The sequence below is a fragment of the Garra rufa genome, chromosome 12 (genome assembly GCF_049309525.1).
Source record: "Garra rufa chromosome 12, GarRuf1.0, whole genome shotgun sequence".
Classification (NCBI taxonomy): domain Eukaryota; kingdom Metazoa; phylum Chordata; class Actinopteri; order Cypriniformes; family Cyprinidae; genus Garra; species Garra rufa.
Genome location: NC_133372.1, coordinates 4,663,788 through 4,679,453, shown reverse-complemented (window position 1 = coordinate 4,679,453; position 15,666 = coordinate 4,663,788). Strand labels below are relative to the sequence as shown.

General features: G+C 36.4%; 1 protein-coding gene across 1 annotated transcript in view; it reads left to right on the top strand.

The window, feature by feature from the left end:
• LOC141346816 (lysine-specific demethylase 4A-like) overlaps positions 1 to 15,508 on the top strand; it is an 18,119-nt gene extending 2,611 nt beyond the window's left edge. Inside the window, exons 2-11 of the mRNA XM_073851775.1 lie at positions 1,142 to 1,323; positions 1,442 to 1,637; positions 3,760 to 3,836; positions 4,258 to 4,313; positions 6,431 to 6,539; positions 11,111 to 11,299; positions 12,049 to 12,219; positions 12,592 to 12,711; positions 12,786 to 12,878; positions 14,406 to 15,508. Coding sequence (XP_073707876.1) covers positions 1,142 to 1,323; positions 1,442 to 1,637; positions 3,760 to 3,836; positions 4,258 to 4,313; positions 6,431 to 6,539; positions 11,111 to 11,299; positions 12,049 to 12,219; positions 12,592 to 12,711; positions 12,786 to 12,878; positions 14,406 to 14,543 — 1,331 coding nt within the window. The 3' untranslated portion in view covers positions 14,544 to 15,508. The remainder of the gene's footprint in view (positions 1 to 1,141; positions 1,324 to 1,441; positions 1,638 to 3,759; positions 3,837 to 4,257; positions 4,314 to 6,430; positions 6,540 to 11,110; positions 11,300 to 12,048; positions 12,220 to 12,591; positions 12,712 to 12,785; positions 12,879 to 14,405) is intronic.
• The last annotated feature ends 158 nt before the right edge of the window (positions 15,509 to 15,666 follow it).

Sequence of the window (15,666 nt, the reverse complement as noted above, 5' to 3'; positions counted from 1 at the left end):
CGTGCTATTAACAAGCTGAAATTAACTTTGGCGTACATATGATATGCAATTATGCATGTGTTTGACGTGCATTTAATACGCCGTTTTCGCGTGCATACTCGTATGTGGCTTTACGCATCAACCCCACAGCAACAATCCTAACGTAGCCCGACTCCGCTTGCATTCATTAAATATGGCAGAAGTGCCGGTGTACGCAAAAGGATAAAATACAGAAGTACCTGCGTACCGGCCCACTTCAAGCACTGGAATGAACATAACATCTGTTTTAACCGAAAGCGCTGCTCCACTGCCGCTCGCTGAACAGAGCAGACGCAGATATGAAGAGAGGGAGGTGCGCGCGCATTCATTGGGAGACCTCACGCACGTTCAGCAAAACCGAAGAGCCTCAGAAACTATATTGGGTTTGTCCAATTATGTGTTTATGTATTGTTGCTAGACACTTTTCGCTAGGTTGGCAGCACTGCATCCATTTCTTTAACTATGGGCTAGGTAGTGGGTCAAACAGAAATGCGCGCTGCGTTAATCGCGCGTTAATAAAATTAGTGCCGTTAAAATGAATTTGCGTTAACGCGCGATTAACGCGTTAATTTTGACAGCCCTAATATATATATATATATAGTTGAAAAACAAAAGTTTAGAAAAGTTTATAGTTTGCAAATTACTGAGATTTTAGTGACCATCTGTAAGCAGTACATCCATCATGAAAAGTTGTCCCTTATATATATATATATATATATATATATATATATATATAAATGAACTCCGTCCCACATACTTTTCCACAAAATAATCTTTGTAGTCTAAAATACGTCAGAAGTGTGTAATTTCTGTACACAAGCATCACCAAACAGAATGACAAATGTTTGCACATTGTGCAAAATGAAAGTCCTGCCCTGAACTCAATGCAATTAGTTTATTCGTTGCTATGTTGGGTTACTCAAACAGAGCAATGTTGAAATGTTCCATACAGTCACAGTGTTGGCCTTTTCAGGAAGTTACCATATGAATGCTTCACTTGCAGTCACCACTGCACATTTAACTGGAATACAAAGTATTATAACAACAAAAAATATACTGTAAATCAAACTGCAAAAGTATCTCCAGTTCATTCTAATGTGATTGATTGTGTGTGCATGTGTAGAGTTGCAGGATCAGGCTGCTTCAGAGGAGGATGGGCTGGATGGAGAGGCCTGGGCGCGACCTTTGGCCCAGCTGTGGCAGAACAGACCGTATAATCCAGAAAGAGAGAGAGAATACAACAGAGAGATGGGTCTGCGGCCTCCGTACTGCTCTGTCTGCTCGCTCTTCCAGGCACATCAGCGGGTATGTCTGGCCTGTTTCACAGATCTGTGTTTATCTGTTCCTGTCTCTGAAGTATATCAAAAGTCTGACACTTCCAGTGCTTTCCTGTGCAACATCCTGTTCATGTGTTTGTGTTCAGTCTGAAGGGGGCGAGAGCGAGCCGGCTGTGGTGCTGCCCAGGGGTCAGATGAGGACCAAGCCTCTGATTCCAGAGAGATGTTTCACCACCACCACAGAGGACAGCGCAGACGCTCAGCCGTCCACATCGCACCTGGAGGAGGACGGCACCAGTCTGCTCATCAGCTGCTCCCTTTGCAGTGTCCGTGTGCACACTAGTGAGTACTGATCTGACAACCCGGACTATCACAATACTGGTTTGTTTCCTCATTGACTAGGTGTTTTGTGATGCCTGAGTCAGTTTGGAGTCAGTCATTTAAACAAACAAAAAAAAGACATTTGTAATCTTACAAAAGATTTATATTTAGATTATATTCTGTTCTTTTAAACTATCTATTTATAGAAGAATCTTGAAATAAAACATTCAATCATGTTTTGCAGACAAATAATAATCATCAAACGTGTTTTATACATGGGTAATAATAATAATATAATAACAATTATAAGAAGAAATGTTTCTGGAGCAGCAAATCAGCAAATTAGAATGATTTCTGAAAGATAATGTGACACTGAAGAATGGATTAATGATGCTTCAGCTTTGCATCACAGAAATAAATTACATTTTAAAATATATTTAAATAAAAAGCAGTTATTTTAAATTGCAATAATATTTTACAATTTTACTGTTTTTACTGTATTTTTGATCAAATAAATGCAGGCTTGGTGAGCAAAAGAGAACATTTTAAAAACATTTAAAAGAAATAGTTCACCAAAAAATGAACCTCCAGGGTATTCCAAGATGTGGGTGACTTTGTTTCTTCAGTAGAACACAAATGAAGATTTTAAACTCAAACCATTGCAGTCTGTCAGTCATATAATGGCAGTCAATGGGCTCCATGGCTTTGAGAGTCAAAAAAACATACACAGACAAAACCAAATTAAACCCTGCGGCTCATGACAATACATTGAGGTCATAACACACAAAACAATCGGTCTGTGCAAGAAACTGAACAGTATTTTTATCATTTTTTTACCTCTCATCCACCGCAATGTCCAACTGTCCTGAGCGTGTTCACAACAGCCGGCACGTGACAAAGAGCAAGCAACCATAAATTCAGTCCATCAGGCTCAAAACTAGGGAGTCTGTGAAAAGTCATTACTCCTGGATGAGTTTGCGCAAGCAAATGTAATCTTTTAATTTTAATTGGTTGCAACAATCAGAATAAACACAAGTAATTACCATTTTGAGTAGCCATCATACCCACAATCTCTTTGTCTCTCTGTAAGCAATGAGCGATACTATGCTATACTATGCTAGATACTATGCTAGAGCATGTTGACACATCACGCGCCGACTGTTGTGAACACGCTCAGGACAGTTGCACATTGCGGTGGATCAGAGGTAAAAAATGATATAAATACTGTTCAGTTTCTTGCACAGACCAATTGTTTCGCCTGTTAAGACCTTAATGTATCGTCACAAGCCGCAGGGTTAAATTTGGTTTATCTGTGTGTGTGTGGTTTTTTTTTTTTTTTGACTCTCAAAGCCGTGGGTCCCATTCACTGCCATTATATAACTGACAGACTGCAACATTTTGAGTTAAAAATCTTTGTTTGTGTTCTACTGAAGAAACAAAGTCACCTACATCTTGAATGCCCTGGGGGTAAGCAGATAAACATCAAATTTTCATTTTTGGGTGAACTATCCCTTTGAATGTTTTTAAAATGTTCTCTTTTGCTCACCAAGCCTGCATTTATTTGATCAAAAATACAGTAAAAACAGTAAAATTGTAACATATTATTACAATTTAAGATAACTGCTTTTTTATTTAAATATATTTTAAAATGTAATTTATTCCTGTGATGCAAAGCTGAATTTTCAGCATCATTAATCCAGTCTTCAGTGTCACATGATCCTAATATGCTGATTTGCTGCTCAAGAAACATTTATTATTATTATTATATAAATATTATTATCTATTATCTATCTATTATCTAATTATTAACTATCTATTATTTGGGTGAACTATCCCTTTGAAAGCAATATTAACCACAAATGGTAGTGTAGTTTGTCTGGTTATAACATGGACTGGAATGTAACATCTTTCCATTATGATGCCTAAAATTAAGGTTTTTCTAAATAAGAAAATATGCAATTAGGAAAGAAGTGTCCAGCATACGTGTGAACTCATTCCCTACTGTTTGAAAAGCATCCCAAGATGCACCCATGATGATGCTGAGGACAAATAAGGAATTTCATCATAATTTCCAACATACTGTGCCAGTAAAGGGTGTGTTTGAATAATCTGAGTTCTGTTTAATTTGCACTGTTTGTTGTAGGTTGTTACGGTGTGGCTCCAGCTAGAATCTCCAAAGACTGGAAATGTGCCCGCTGTAAAGCCAACGCCCTCACTGAGGTACACCTAAACTTCTTCACATATAGTGGCCCAAAAAACATCTGGACACTTACAGAAATAGTCATTATAGTTGCATGTCGTTAGTAATCCGTATGGCTTTCTTTCACATTTTCACGTCAGGTTTGCACTACCATACAATGAAAGCAGACAGTGATCAGGGCTGTCAAGCTTCAGAAAGTACCAAAATACATGTACCATACATAAACAGCAGTTTGAAATATGTGTCACAACAGTATATAACACCAAATCGTCTATTTGCGAAATGGTTTCTGCTTTAAGTCTGGCTTACGTGTCCAAATAATTTTTGGGCTACTGCACACCTGCGCTAAAACAAGTAATGGTCTTTCATCTCTGTCTCTGTTCATTGACATAGTAGGTTGTGTTGCAAACTGATGATGTTTGAATCTGTGATTCTTGACAGAGTTGCTGTCTGTGTTCGTTGAGAGGTGGAGCATTGCACAGAGCCAATAATGGAAAGTAAGTAAAACAAACATCCACTAGAGGGCAGGACTGACATAATGTGAAACACACTGACCACTGACCTTGAACTTACCCACATCTTGAATTGTTAGAAGTGTTTTTGTAGATTTTGTGTGCTTTAGACAAACAAGAACCTTTTGTTTCTATGTAATCTCACTTGTTACTGATTTGAGGCCACAGGAATTATTTTATGTCATGCCAAGTGAGTTTCGCAAAATCTCTCATGAATTTCTAGGTATTATTCATCTCACAATCAAAGAAAGAAATTGTAAATTTCATTTTTACTTAAAGAAAATTATGCCTATTTTTAATGATTATTCATTTTGACATTATTATTCATGACTGTTTAGCTTACTTGCCTAATATTTCAGTCTCCCAGAGTTTCTAAAGTCGTAGTTCACCTAAATTACTTTGGTATTATAATGATTATAATGAATACAAATAATTATTGCATTTTAATAGTTTCAGCACAAAATAATGTCTTGTATCTATCTAAAACCAATCATTTTGTCATGTCCCTGAGGCACTGAGTTTGTACTTAGAAGATTATTAACAAAATGTTCATAGTGTCTGATTTTTTTTTCTTTTTCATGTTAACTACATGAGGAGCATTGGCCATTTTGAGTGAAAAACCTCAACCCTGTCACAAATAGATATATTTCTCATTGTTACAGGGTTGTAAACTTGTGACAGGGTTGAGTTATTTATTGGTTTATTAATAATTTTAATGAAAAAATATAAAATAGTCATGATTTTAACAAATATATACTTACCAAATTTTTTTGTTATAAATAGATTTGCTGAAGTAATATGTCCACTCAAACTTTGACAAGCATCAGAAATTGCACCCACATTTGCAGCAGTGTTGGAAATGCAGATATGTTGACAGAAATAATGGGACAATATGAGAGAGAAACAAAACCAACAATTAAAACTAAAGTCAGTGTATACCTTCAAATGTGTTACAGACTTCAGCCCCATCACACTTTGTCACGTTAATATTTTTGGAAAAATATAGGGAAGACAGTTAATAATTAAACATTTCTTGCTGATTACTATCTGACATGTTAAGGACTAACAATAAAATTGTGGTTTTAGTTAAACCTCTAAATTATTATTTATTGATTTTTACAAAAATAAAGAGACCATAGACACACAATTTCTTAATTTTTAGCTTTAGTCCTGTAAAAATGTGAAAAATATGATAAATGTTACATTGTGAGCAGTAGGTAGATTTGTTTCATAACAAGCTCTGTCATTTTGTCCGTTACGGGGTTGAGAAAAAAGGTATCTCAATCTGAAAAAGAAATAAAATAATAAAAGGTTGTTAGTGCCTGGAGTGGAAAAATACGATTTTTTGGAGGTTTGACATGACATGTGCCTAATTATGTGAGGTATTAAAAAATGAATCATATGTATATTCCAAGTTGAAATGTTACAGAACATATACAAAATTTTATATTTTAGTCATGAAAACCATCATGAAGACTAATTAGGGGCTTTCACACTGGGTAGTTATAGAAACTCAGTTATAGGAACTAGTCAGTGTCAACAAGTAGAGGATGGAAAAGTACCTGGACTTCAGCGTTGGTCTGTCTACCACTGTTTGTGGAGTTAGTTTGTGGAGTAAATATATGTAAATGGAAGGTGGCAGTGTTTTATACAGACTATGTTCGCCCAGTCATCTTACACTTACGTCACTGGTAGTTCCTATTGTGTTGAGTTAGACCCTACTCTCACGTAAGAGCTAATTTAGTCCCCCTCAAAGGTATTTCTATAACTAAAATCATTCCCAGTTCCTGCGGTGCGAACATGTCTAAAAGCGGGTATTTCCGTCAATAGTCAAAAGAGCTATGAAATGTTCCCCTATGATAATTGCAGAATGACTTGTAAAACACGTAAAACAACAAATTACAGTAATTCAGGATGGAAATGTATTTCAGTATCCCATTTCCTAAATATGTTTGCTTATTTTTATGCTTTGATTCTGCACTGAAATGTGATCTTGAGAAGTTTTGTGAGATTCATCCTGCTGTTTTCGTCAGGATTGGTTAATGTTGTATGCACTCCAAAGAACATCATCCCAAGTTGCTAACATGTGTTTCCATGCGCAGATGGGTTCACGTCCTGTGTGCGGTGGCAGTGCTGGAAGCTCGCTTTGTGAACATCGCTGAGCGATCGCCTGTGGATCTCAGCGGCATTCCCTTACAGAGATTCAAGCTGGTGAGTTTCTGTTCCCTTCTCTAGAAAACATAAACTGGGCATTGTTTCAAACACCAACATTTCCCTTCTCAAGATGTGGTTTCACACCAAACCTTCATTATTCAACAGCTTGATGTGCAAAACTGGGTAGTAACTGCTTACTACATGCAATCTGGATTACGTAATCAGATTCTTGTATTTAGAGTAAATTACTACAGTTACTTTTTTATTTATTACATGATTACATGTTATTCACCCAATAGCAATAAATGATTTATCATTTATTGATTCCTCTTTTTGTTTTACATTTTACTTTCTAAAATAGTCTACTGCTTATATACACTCAGAAAGCATTTGACCAATAAATGTACAAAAATAATTTCAAGTTTAAGAAGTGTTTCAACATTGCATCAACTGCTGATGAACACCTTCATTTTTATTTGAATTATCACTCAGTTGATTATTTAACCATGAATTATTATATATTATAGAAGAGCTTTTGTCTTTCAAACGTATTTAATTTCTTATTTGCAAACTTATTGTCATCTCTTTCACCTAAAATATTTGAATATTTATTTCAGATGTTGTTTAGGCTTAAACAGCACCATTACACACTAACTTAAGTTAAAAAAGTGAAATCATAACCAATGACACCTTTCAGTACCCCCAAGATTTTAAAATAAATATTTTAATAAGTATCACATTTGCATGTTCACGGTTCTCTGACATTGGTTAATGGTCATAAGGCTTGCAGGTAAACATAAAATAGTTCTTCTTTTTTAGTAAGTGAATTATTTTGTTTATTATTTTAAAATTATTTATTTACATTTATTTAGTTCCTTAGAAACCCCAGTTTGGGAAACCTTGATGTAATATAATGTTTAATGCTCTTCATGTTGTTGATTACAATGAAAGGAATGTATTCTCTAACTCTTTGTATTGTTACACCATTATGGTACAAGATTATCCTGTTTAAATCAATGTGATAAACTAGTTAGGTCAAAAGTAAGTAATCTGATTATATTTCCTAAAATGTGTATTGTAATGGATTACATTATTGACTACAATTTTTGTCAAGTAATTTGGAATCAGTAACGGATTACAATTTGTAAGTAATCTGCCCAGCTCTGTTGATGCGTCTTAAATCATATACATCGTTCATGCAAGAGAATGACATGTTTTGCTTTAGGATGTTGACTTTTACTGGAAGTGCTTTGGTGTAAGCAGGCAAAGTGTTATTAGGGTCCTTTCCTCTTGTCCCACTTCCTCTGAACTGACTTCCTGTGACAGGGTTTCCGCAGGGCATTAAAAAGCATTAAAAGTCATTAAATTGATTTTGCGAAAATTAAGGCCTTAAATGGCATTAAAAAGCATTAAATTGTTTTATACGGGCATTAAAACTTTAGATAGTGTTGAAGAAACACATATGTGACCCTGGACCACAAAACCAGTCATAAGGTTAAATTTTACAAAACTGAGATATATGCGTCATATGAATACTCAATAAATAAGCTTTCTATTGATGTATGGTTTGTTATGATAGGGCAATATTTGGTCGAGATACATCTATTTGAAAATCTGAGGGTGCAAAAAAATCAAAATACTGAGAAAATCACCTTTAAAGTTGTCCAAATTAGGTTCTTAACAATGCAAATTACTAATCAAAAATTACATTTTGATATATTTACAGTAGGAATTTTACATAGAATCATCATGAAACATGATCTTTACTTAATTTCCTAATGATTTTTGGCATAAAAGAAAAAAAAAAATTGACCCATGCAATGTATTTTTGGCTATTGCTAAAAAAAATACCCCAGCGACTTAAGACTGGTTTTGTGGTCCAGGGTCACATATTACCAATTTATCTTGAATGTAGCCTTTAGGCTAAAAAGGCTTAATTATACAGTGTATAATTAATAACTTTGATTCACTGTCGCGAAGTATGATAAACACAGAACCAGTTTTGGTAATTGCTTCTGGCCGGTCCAAAATTGTGTGAGAAATTCTTTAAGAGCAGCCAGTTTTAGCCTCTAAAGCAGGGGTCCCCAAACTTTTTTCTGAGAGGGCCACATCATTTTCTTTTCTTTAATGGGGGGCCGGGTCGGTTTATGAAAGAAAATACCATGGGCTGGACTGACTACTGGTATTATTATTATTTTATTATGATTTTACCTGTATTTATAATACCTTTTAATGCTATAATAGTTTATTTTGTTATGCACCACACAGACAAATTATCATTTCTTTTTAAAAGATACACATGTGCACCTCAATAAATTAGAAAGTTCATATATTTCAGTAATTCAACTCAAATTGTGAAACTTGTGTATTAAATAAATTTTATGCACACAGACTGACATAGTTTAAGTCATTGGTTCTTTTGATAGTGATGATTTGGCTTACATTTAACAAAAACCCACCAATTCGCTATCTCAACAAATTAGAATATGGTAACATGCCAATCCGCTAATCAACTCAAAACACCTGAGCCGTCAAAATAGTCTCTCAGTTTGGTTCACTAGGCTACACAATCATGGTGAAGACTGCTGATCTGACAGTTGTCCAGAAGACAATCATTGACACCCTTCACAAGGAGGGTAAGCCACAAACATTCACTGCCAAAGAAGCTGGCTGTTCACAGAGTGCTGTATCAAAGCATGTTAACAGAGAGTTGAGTGGAAGGAAAACTTGTAGAAGAAAAAGATGCACAACCAACCGAGAGAACTGCAGCCTTGAGAGGCTTGTCAAGCAAAATTGATTGAAGAATCCACTGTGTTTTTTGAATCACACGTCAAACTCTGCCTTCATCATTTTCAGCGCTTCCACAGACTTTTCAAATGGTAATGGGGCCACTGGTTTCTCAGCTGAAAAACTTTGGGTAACTGGGAGATGAGTGAAGCCACAAGCTGAGCTAGTTTCACCTCAAATGCTATTGAGTCATTTTGTCATCGCTCTGAATTTTCTAGCTGGCTCGCGCATCACCTGTTCGATCGCGATGATACCATTCTGTTGGTGAATTTAACAAATAATTAGGCTATGTTTAATAACTAGGAAAATTAACTAAGAAATTTTTGTTTGAAAGCCAACCTTTGTTATCAAATACTGACATGATATAAGTAAAACGTATATTTAAAATTTTTCATTTTCATTTTTCTTTTTCAAACAATGTCTCTGGCATTGTTCAGAGGGCCTGTCCAAATGTCGGACAGTTTGGGGACCCCTGCTCTAAAGAGTTCGAAGATTCTGAATTTTTTTCTGTTCAGACTTGATATTTGAAATTTTGGAATCTGCAAATAAACGCTGACATTTGAAGCTGTCTCCTGATCCATTTCTAATTATGTTCAGCTGAGATATACATGCATTCATACACAGCCGGGTTAGTTCAGGGTTCGAAATTGCTACCGTTTTGGGCGCATATGCTCCCAAAATTTAATCTGCGCTACCTCAAATTATATTTGGGAGCATTTGTGCGAATGCGAGAAATTGTTGTCTTGCGACTTGGTTTCATTTCTTTACAAAACTTTCGCTAGCCTAACTACTGCACAGACTGTTGTGAGCTAATACAGAGACAGGTTCTCTCTTTTGATTGTGGACAATTAAAAGGTCTCCACAATCTGCTTTTGAAGAAATCTACTACAGTGTACATTCTGTCAGATACAATTCTGCCGCCTCCGTCTTAATATACTGTACAACGCAGCATTCATTCACATCAAATGCTAACTCAGCGGCAGAGTAGCTCTCACGCAGGGGCGTAATTTCCACTCGGGACACACTTTTCAAAATCCTGTTTGTGTCCTCCCACTTTCAAATGGTTTTGAAAGTAATCTCTTGTATTGTAGAATGCACGCTCCGCGTCGTCGAGAGTTTCGTGCGATCGTTAAAACGAAACCAAAAGTAAAACGTGCACGCACATTCAAAAGCAATTTTAATACCCCACGTTTAGAGAGCGACTCCCCATTGCACGCAAATTAGGCTACATAACATATCTAGGCTGTTATTAATATGTGGGCTGTATTAAGTTTTATAGTTGTCTATAACTGTATCATGCTTGAAAAATTCGGTTTCTATTTGCACTTTGAATATTGAAAGAGTAGCCTACTTTGATCATGCTTGCATTTATTGTCTATACATCTAAGAAAGAAGTGTCGTTTATTTTTTGTTTATACAAAATGCAGTGGTTGCCTCTAATTTAAATGGCTGTACCTAATAGAGAAAATAAACATCTTGTTCGTGTATTTTCATTCATTCTTGTCCCTTGCTTAAGGCATAAAATAAATATATAAAAAAGTCTTTCAGAATCAGCCAATTTGCTTGTAAAACATCTGCAATCATGAAGAATTAAGATCAGCGCATTACTAAAAAGAAATTAGGTGCTCCTAAAAAATTTTTGGTGCTCCTAACTCTTTGAAGTTGGGAGCACCAGTGCTACGAAGTAAAAAAAGTTAATTTCGAGCCCTGTAGTTATTGGTTGCGTATGGCATTAAAAATGTTAGAAATGGCATTAAAAAGGGCATTAAAAGGCATTAAATAAGATTTGAAAATCCTGCAGAAACCCTGTGTGAGCTCATCTCCCTTGTATGTGCTTACAGAAATGCTACTACTGCAAACGGCGGATGAAGAAAACGTTGGGCTGTTGTGTGCAGTGCTCTCACGGTCGCTGCCCCACCTCATATCACCCGACCTGCGCACAGGCCGCAGGCATCATCATGCACCCGGACGACTGGCCCTTCGTCGTCTACGTCACCTGTTGCCGCCACAAAGGGCCGGTACAATCGGAGGTATTGCGCTCTGAAATACTGAGATTATGCAACACATGGCTGCAACAGGTGGCTGTACCAGTTGGCTCAAAAGTCTCTTCCTGTTTCCCTTTCCTGTTTCCTTTTCATGCAAATAGCACAGTGCATGCACAGCATCTTTTTTCTCCAAACCACAATCAAACAATGCATTTACAACAGTGTCCATTTGTAGAATGTGCATTCAAATACTCACCATTGCTTAGATGTAAATAGTGCATCACTTTTATTTACACTTGGAGCTGCATGATAAATCGTATTTTAATCATGATCACAGTTTCTGCTTCTCACGATTTATTAAGCATCATCATTGTGCAATATTTATGTTTCCTTTTCATTTGGCATTTACATTTTCTTTTAATTGATAACAAGCCTCCACAAGCTTTCATGGTTGCGGTTTTTCTGTCCACTTGGCAACACTGACACATTCTCTCTACATTACGTAAAGTGATGATACGAGCTGAAAACAGGCAAACTTGTAAGATGGGAGTTTTGCGGTCTGTGAGTGCAACTAAAACTGCAAAAAAGCACATTCTCTTAATTTGTGGTTATGTGAAAGTGCATTAAAAATGACAATGATCGTATAATTATTGAATAATAATTGTAATTGTATTTTTTTGTGCAAAATAATCACAACTAACTGATTAACAATTATCGTGCACCCCTATTGTGAATTGCATCTACTATCAGATTTGTTGCTGAAGTGATGAGTGATCTCTCTTGTTCCTCTGCAGCGTAATAAAGCTGCCATGAGAGAGCTCAGTGTGGGTCAGAAGGTCATCTGCAAGCACAAGAATGGACGTTACTACCAGTGTGAAGTCATACAGCTGACAAAAGAGACATTTTATGAGGTCAACTTTGACGACGGCTCCTTCAGCGACAACCTTTTCCCAGAGGACATTGTGGTAAGATGTCACATTAGATCTCTTTTCTACAGCAGTTTATCATAGAAAAGATGCATTTAACTACTGTTTTAAGTCATTATCAATGGCATGGAAAACCTGGAAATATCAGGGAATTTTGAGAAAGCTGTGAAGCTTCTATTTTTGCGGAAACCATGACACATTTTTGACACAGAATAGAAAGTTTAAAATAGCAGCATTTATTTAAAAAAGAAATCTTCTGTAACATTATAAATGTCTTTACTGGCACTTTTGATCAATTCAATGCATCCTTGGTTAATAAAAGCATTATTTTTCTTTTATAAAAGCACTCGGTATTCTAAAATATTGCATATTTAAGATGTTGTATATTGTATATTTGACGCTTTCATGTAGAACCGAGACTGCGCTCAGCTGGGTCCGCCACCTCAGGGTGAAGTGGTTCAGGTCAGATGGACGGACGGTCTTGTCTATGGAGCCAAATTCGTGGCAGCTCATGTCATTCAGATGTACCAGGTACATGTCTAAAAGAAAAGGTCAGGTGATTCAGTCTGTGTTCACCTGTTTAGTAAATCGCTGCATCTCTTCAGGTGGAGTTTGAGGACGGATCACAGCTGACTGCAAAGAGAGATGACGTCTACACCCTAGATGAAGAGCTGCCCAAGAGGGTCAAATCTCGTCTGGTGAGATCATATATTAGGGATACAGCAAATACTAAAATAAAAAAAAAGATGTGACAGTACTCTATATAGTTGTTGAGCTTGTCAAGTGCAATTAATAATTCAATATGTTCTGCATATGGAGTGGTTAGAAGTAAAAATCCATTCATTAGTAGCATGGGGAATTGATTTATAACTTGTAAACTATTAAAGACAATCCTACTATGAGCTATGAGGTTGTTTCTCAAAGGTGTATGCTTTTGTTGAAGCCATCAGTCCATATTATTGCAACTTATTTTTGTTAACAGTTGAATTTATGGTGAAAAACTACATCTGTATACATATACAGCATACAGTTGAAGTCTAAGGTTTACATACACCTTGCAGAATCTGCAAAATAGTAGGGATCATACAAAATGCATGTTATTTTTATTTAGTACTTACTTGAATAAGATATTTCACATAAAAGATGTTTAGAAGAAAAAATTGTTGAACTTGTAAAAACCCCGTTCAAAAGTTTACATAGGCTTGATTGTTAATACTGTGTTGTTACCTGAATGATCCACAGCTGTGTTTTTTTGTTTAGTGATAGTTGTTCATGAGTGCCCTGTTTGTCCTGAACAGTTAACCTGACTGCTGTTCTTCAGAAAAATCCTTCCGGTCCCACAAATGCTTGGGTTTTTCATCATTTTTGCATATTTGAGCTCTTTCCAACAATGACTGTGTGATTATGAGATCTATCTTTTCACATTGAGAACAACTGAGGGATTCATATGCAACTATTACAGAAGGCACTGAATGAAAAAAAAAAATAATGATATTTAGGCAAAATGAGAAAAATGTGCGCATCTTTATTCTGTCAAAAGTTTTCACCCCCCAACTCTTAATGCCTTGTGTTTCCTTTTGAACCATCAGAGAGAGTTTGAACCTACTGTGATAGTTGCATACGAGTCCCTCAGTTGTCCTCAATGTGAAAGATGGATCTCAAAATTATACAGTCATTGAAAAAACTCAAATTTGTGGGACCTGAAGGATTTTTCTGAAGAACATCATTTTTATGAATTCAACTATTATTTTCTCTTGTGCACTGCAAACGTATCTATGTGTAATATCTTATTCAGCTCAGAACTAAATTAAAAAATAACATCCATTTTGTATGATCCCTCTTATTTTGGTAAAATAATAAACATTTTGCAGATTCTGCAAGGTATATGTCAACTTTTGACCTTAACTGTATATACATATTTTGCAGTAAACAATAATTTTTAAAATGTAATATGCAATGCTTAATAGGGTTGTAGCTCTTTCCCCCATTAAAGCCTTTAACACTTTTTTTGTAAACCTTTTATTGGAATTTCAAATACTTATTGCTTCCAAGGTTGGAAAGTTGTAAATCATAGCTGATTAGTTTGGTTAATAGTTTAAAATGCTTTAATGATTACTTTTTAAAATCCCTTTAGGAAAAATGAATGGAAAAAAAAAAAAATTCTTCTGGAGAAAGTGGATGGGCACTAATGCGCTCTGTTGATTTTTTTCCTGTGTGTGATTCAGTCTAAGGCATCAGACATGCGTTTCGATGGCATGTTTGGAGAGAAGAAGGTCCAGGAGAGCAAAAGACAGAGAGTGATCAACTCCAGGTACAGAGGCGACTACATCGAGCCCGTCATCTACCGAGCCATCATGGAGTAGCCAGCGATGACACGGCCTTCACCCGACACCACCAGCACTCATCCAGCGACTCCAGCACACCCTGCCAATGTCAGTAGCGTTCAGTTCGCAGGGGTCGGACACCTGGATGGGTCGGACCACTCCTCGGTGGACTGTTACTAGCCCTCGGTCGGCCATCTGTTCTGATATATGGCTCTGGAGTCGAGGCAGGGTGTTTCACAGTGTCTTTCTCAGAGAATGCAGCTTTGTCTTTGGGTGTGACGCCCTGTTAACCTCAGCGCTGTGAAACTGTGCCACAAACGCCCTAGAAACACATCAGCATGAACAACAGGTTCATGGAGTTGCTCTAAATCACATTCGTTCGATACAGAATATTTGTAATCTCTATTTCATAAAATATATGCTTTTATCAAACGGCATTAATTTATTGGACTTAATCGAGGGTGCTGTTTCTACCCGTGTTTTACCGAACGGAGGTGCCATCGCCATTTTATGGATGCGGATCTCCTTTTTTTTAAGATAAATTGTGCAGTCGAGATCCTGAATAGTGTACATTATTTGGAACATAATGAATTCAGCGTGTCTTTGAGTCTTTTTTTTTACAAGCCTATTTATTACTGGTGCTTTACAAAAGTCAATTTTGCAATATGAGTTCCACAAGTTCTGTTTTTGGAAAGAGGATCGCGTAGATTGCGAAATGCCAAGGATCTCACTTTCACAGCTGTTCAAGCCCTGCCTTGCACTCTGGTTCAATACACCTTCATTCGGACGTTTCTATTAATGTAGCTTCTTACTGCTGTCCACATTTGATCAGAAGCCCCACGGTTTTAATAAGCTATTTTTGCACTTCTCAGCTGTACTTTTATGAATTGTCATCTTTGTCCTTGCAGTAGCCAAGCTCTAGAGACCGAAATGCACTTCTGAAAGCTGAGGAGGATGTTGTTTGGACTGCCTAGTTGATGGCGTTTGAAGAAAGTTCAAGTAAAAGGTTGTCGCAGTCCTTCAGTTGTTCGATAGATAGATAGATAGGGCTATTCTTCACTATATAAAAACAGAAAATTATAAAAGATTTTTTCTATCAAGAAGCCTATTTTATTGCTTTGTTTTATAATACATGTTTAATGTTCATATACTGTGAGATAGA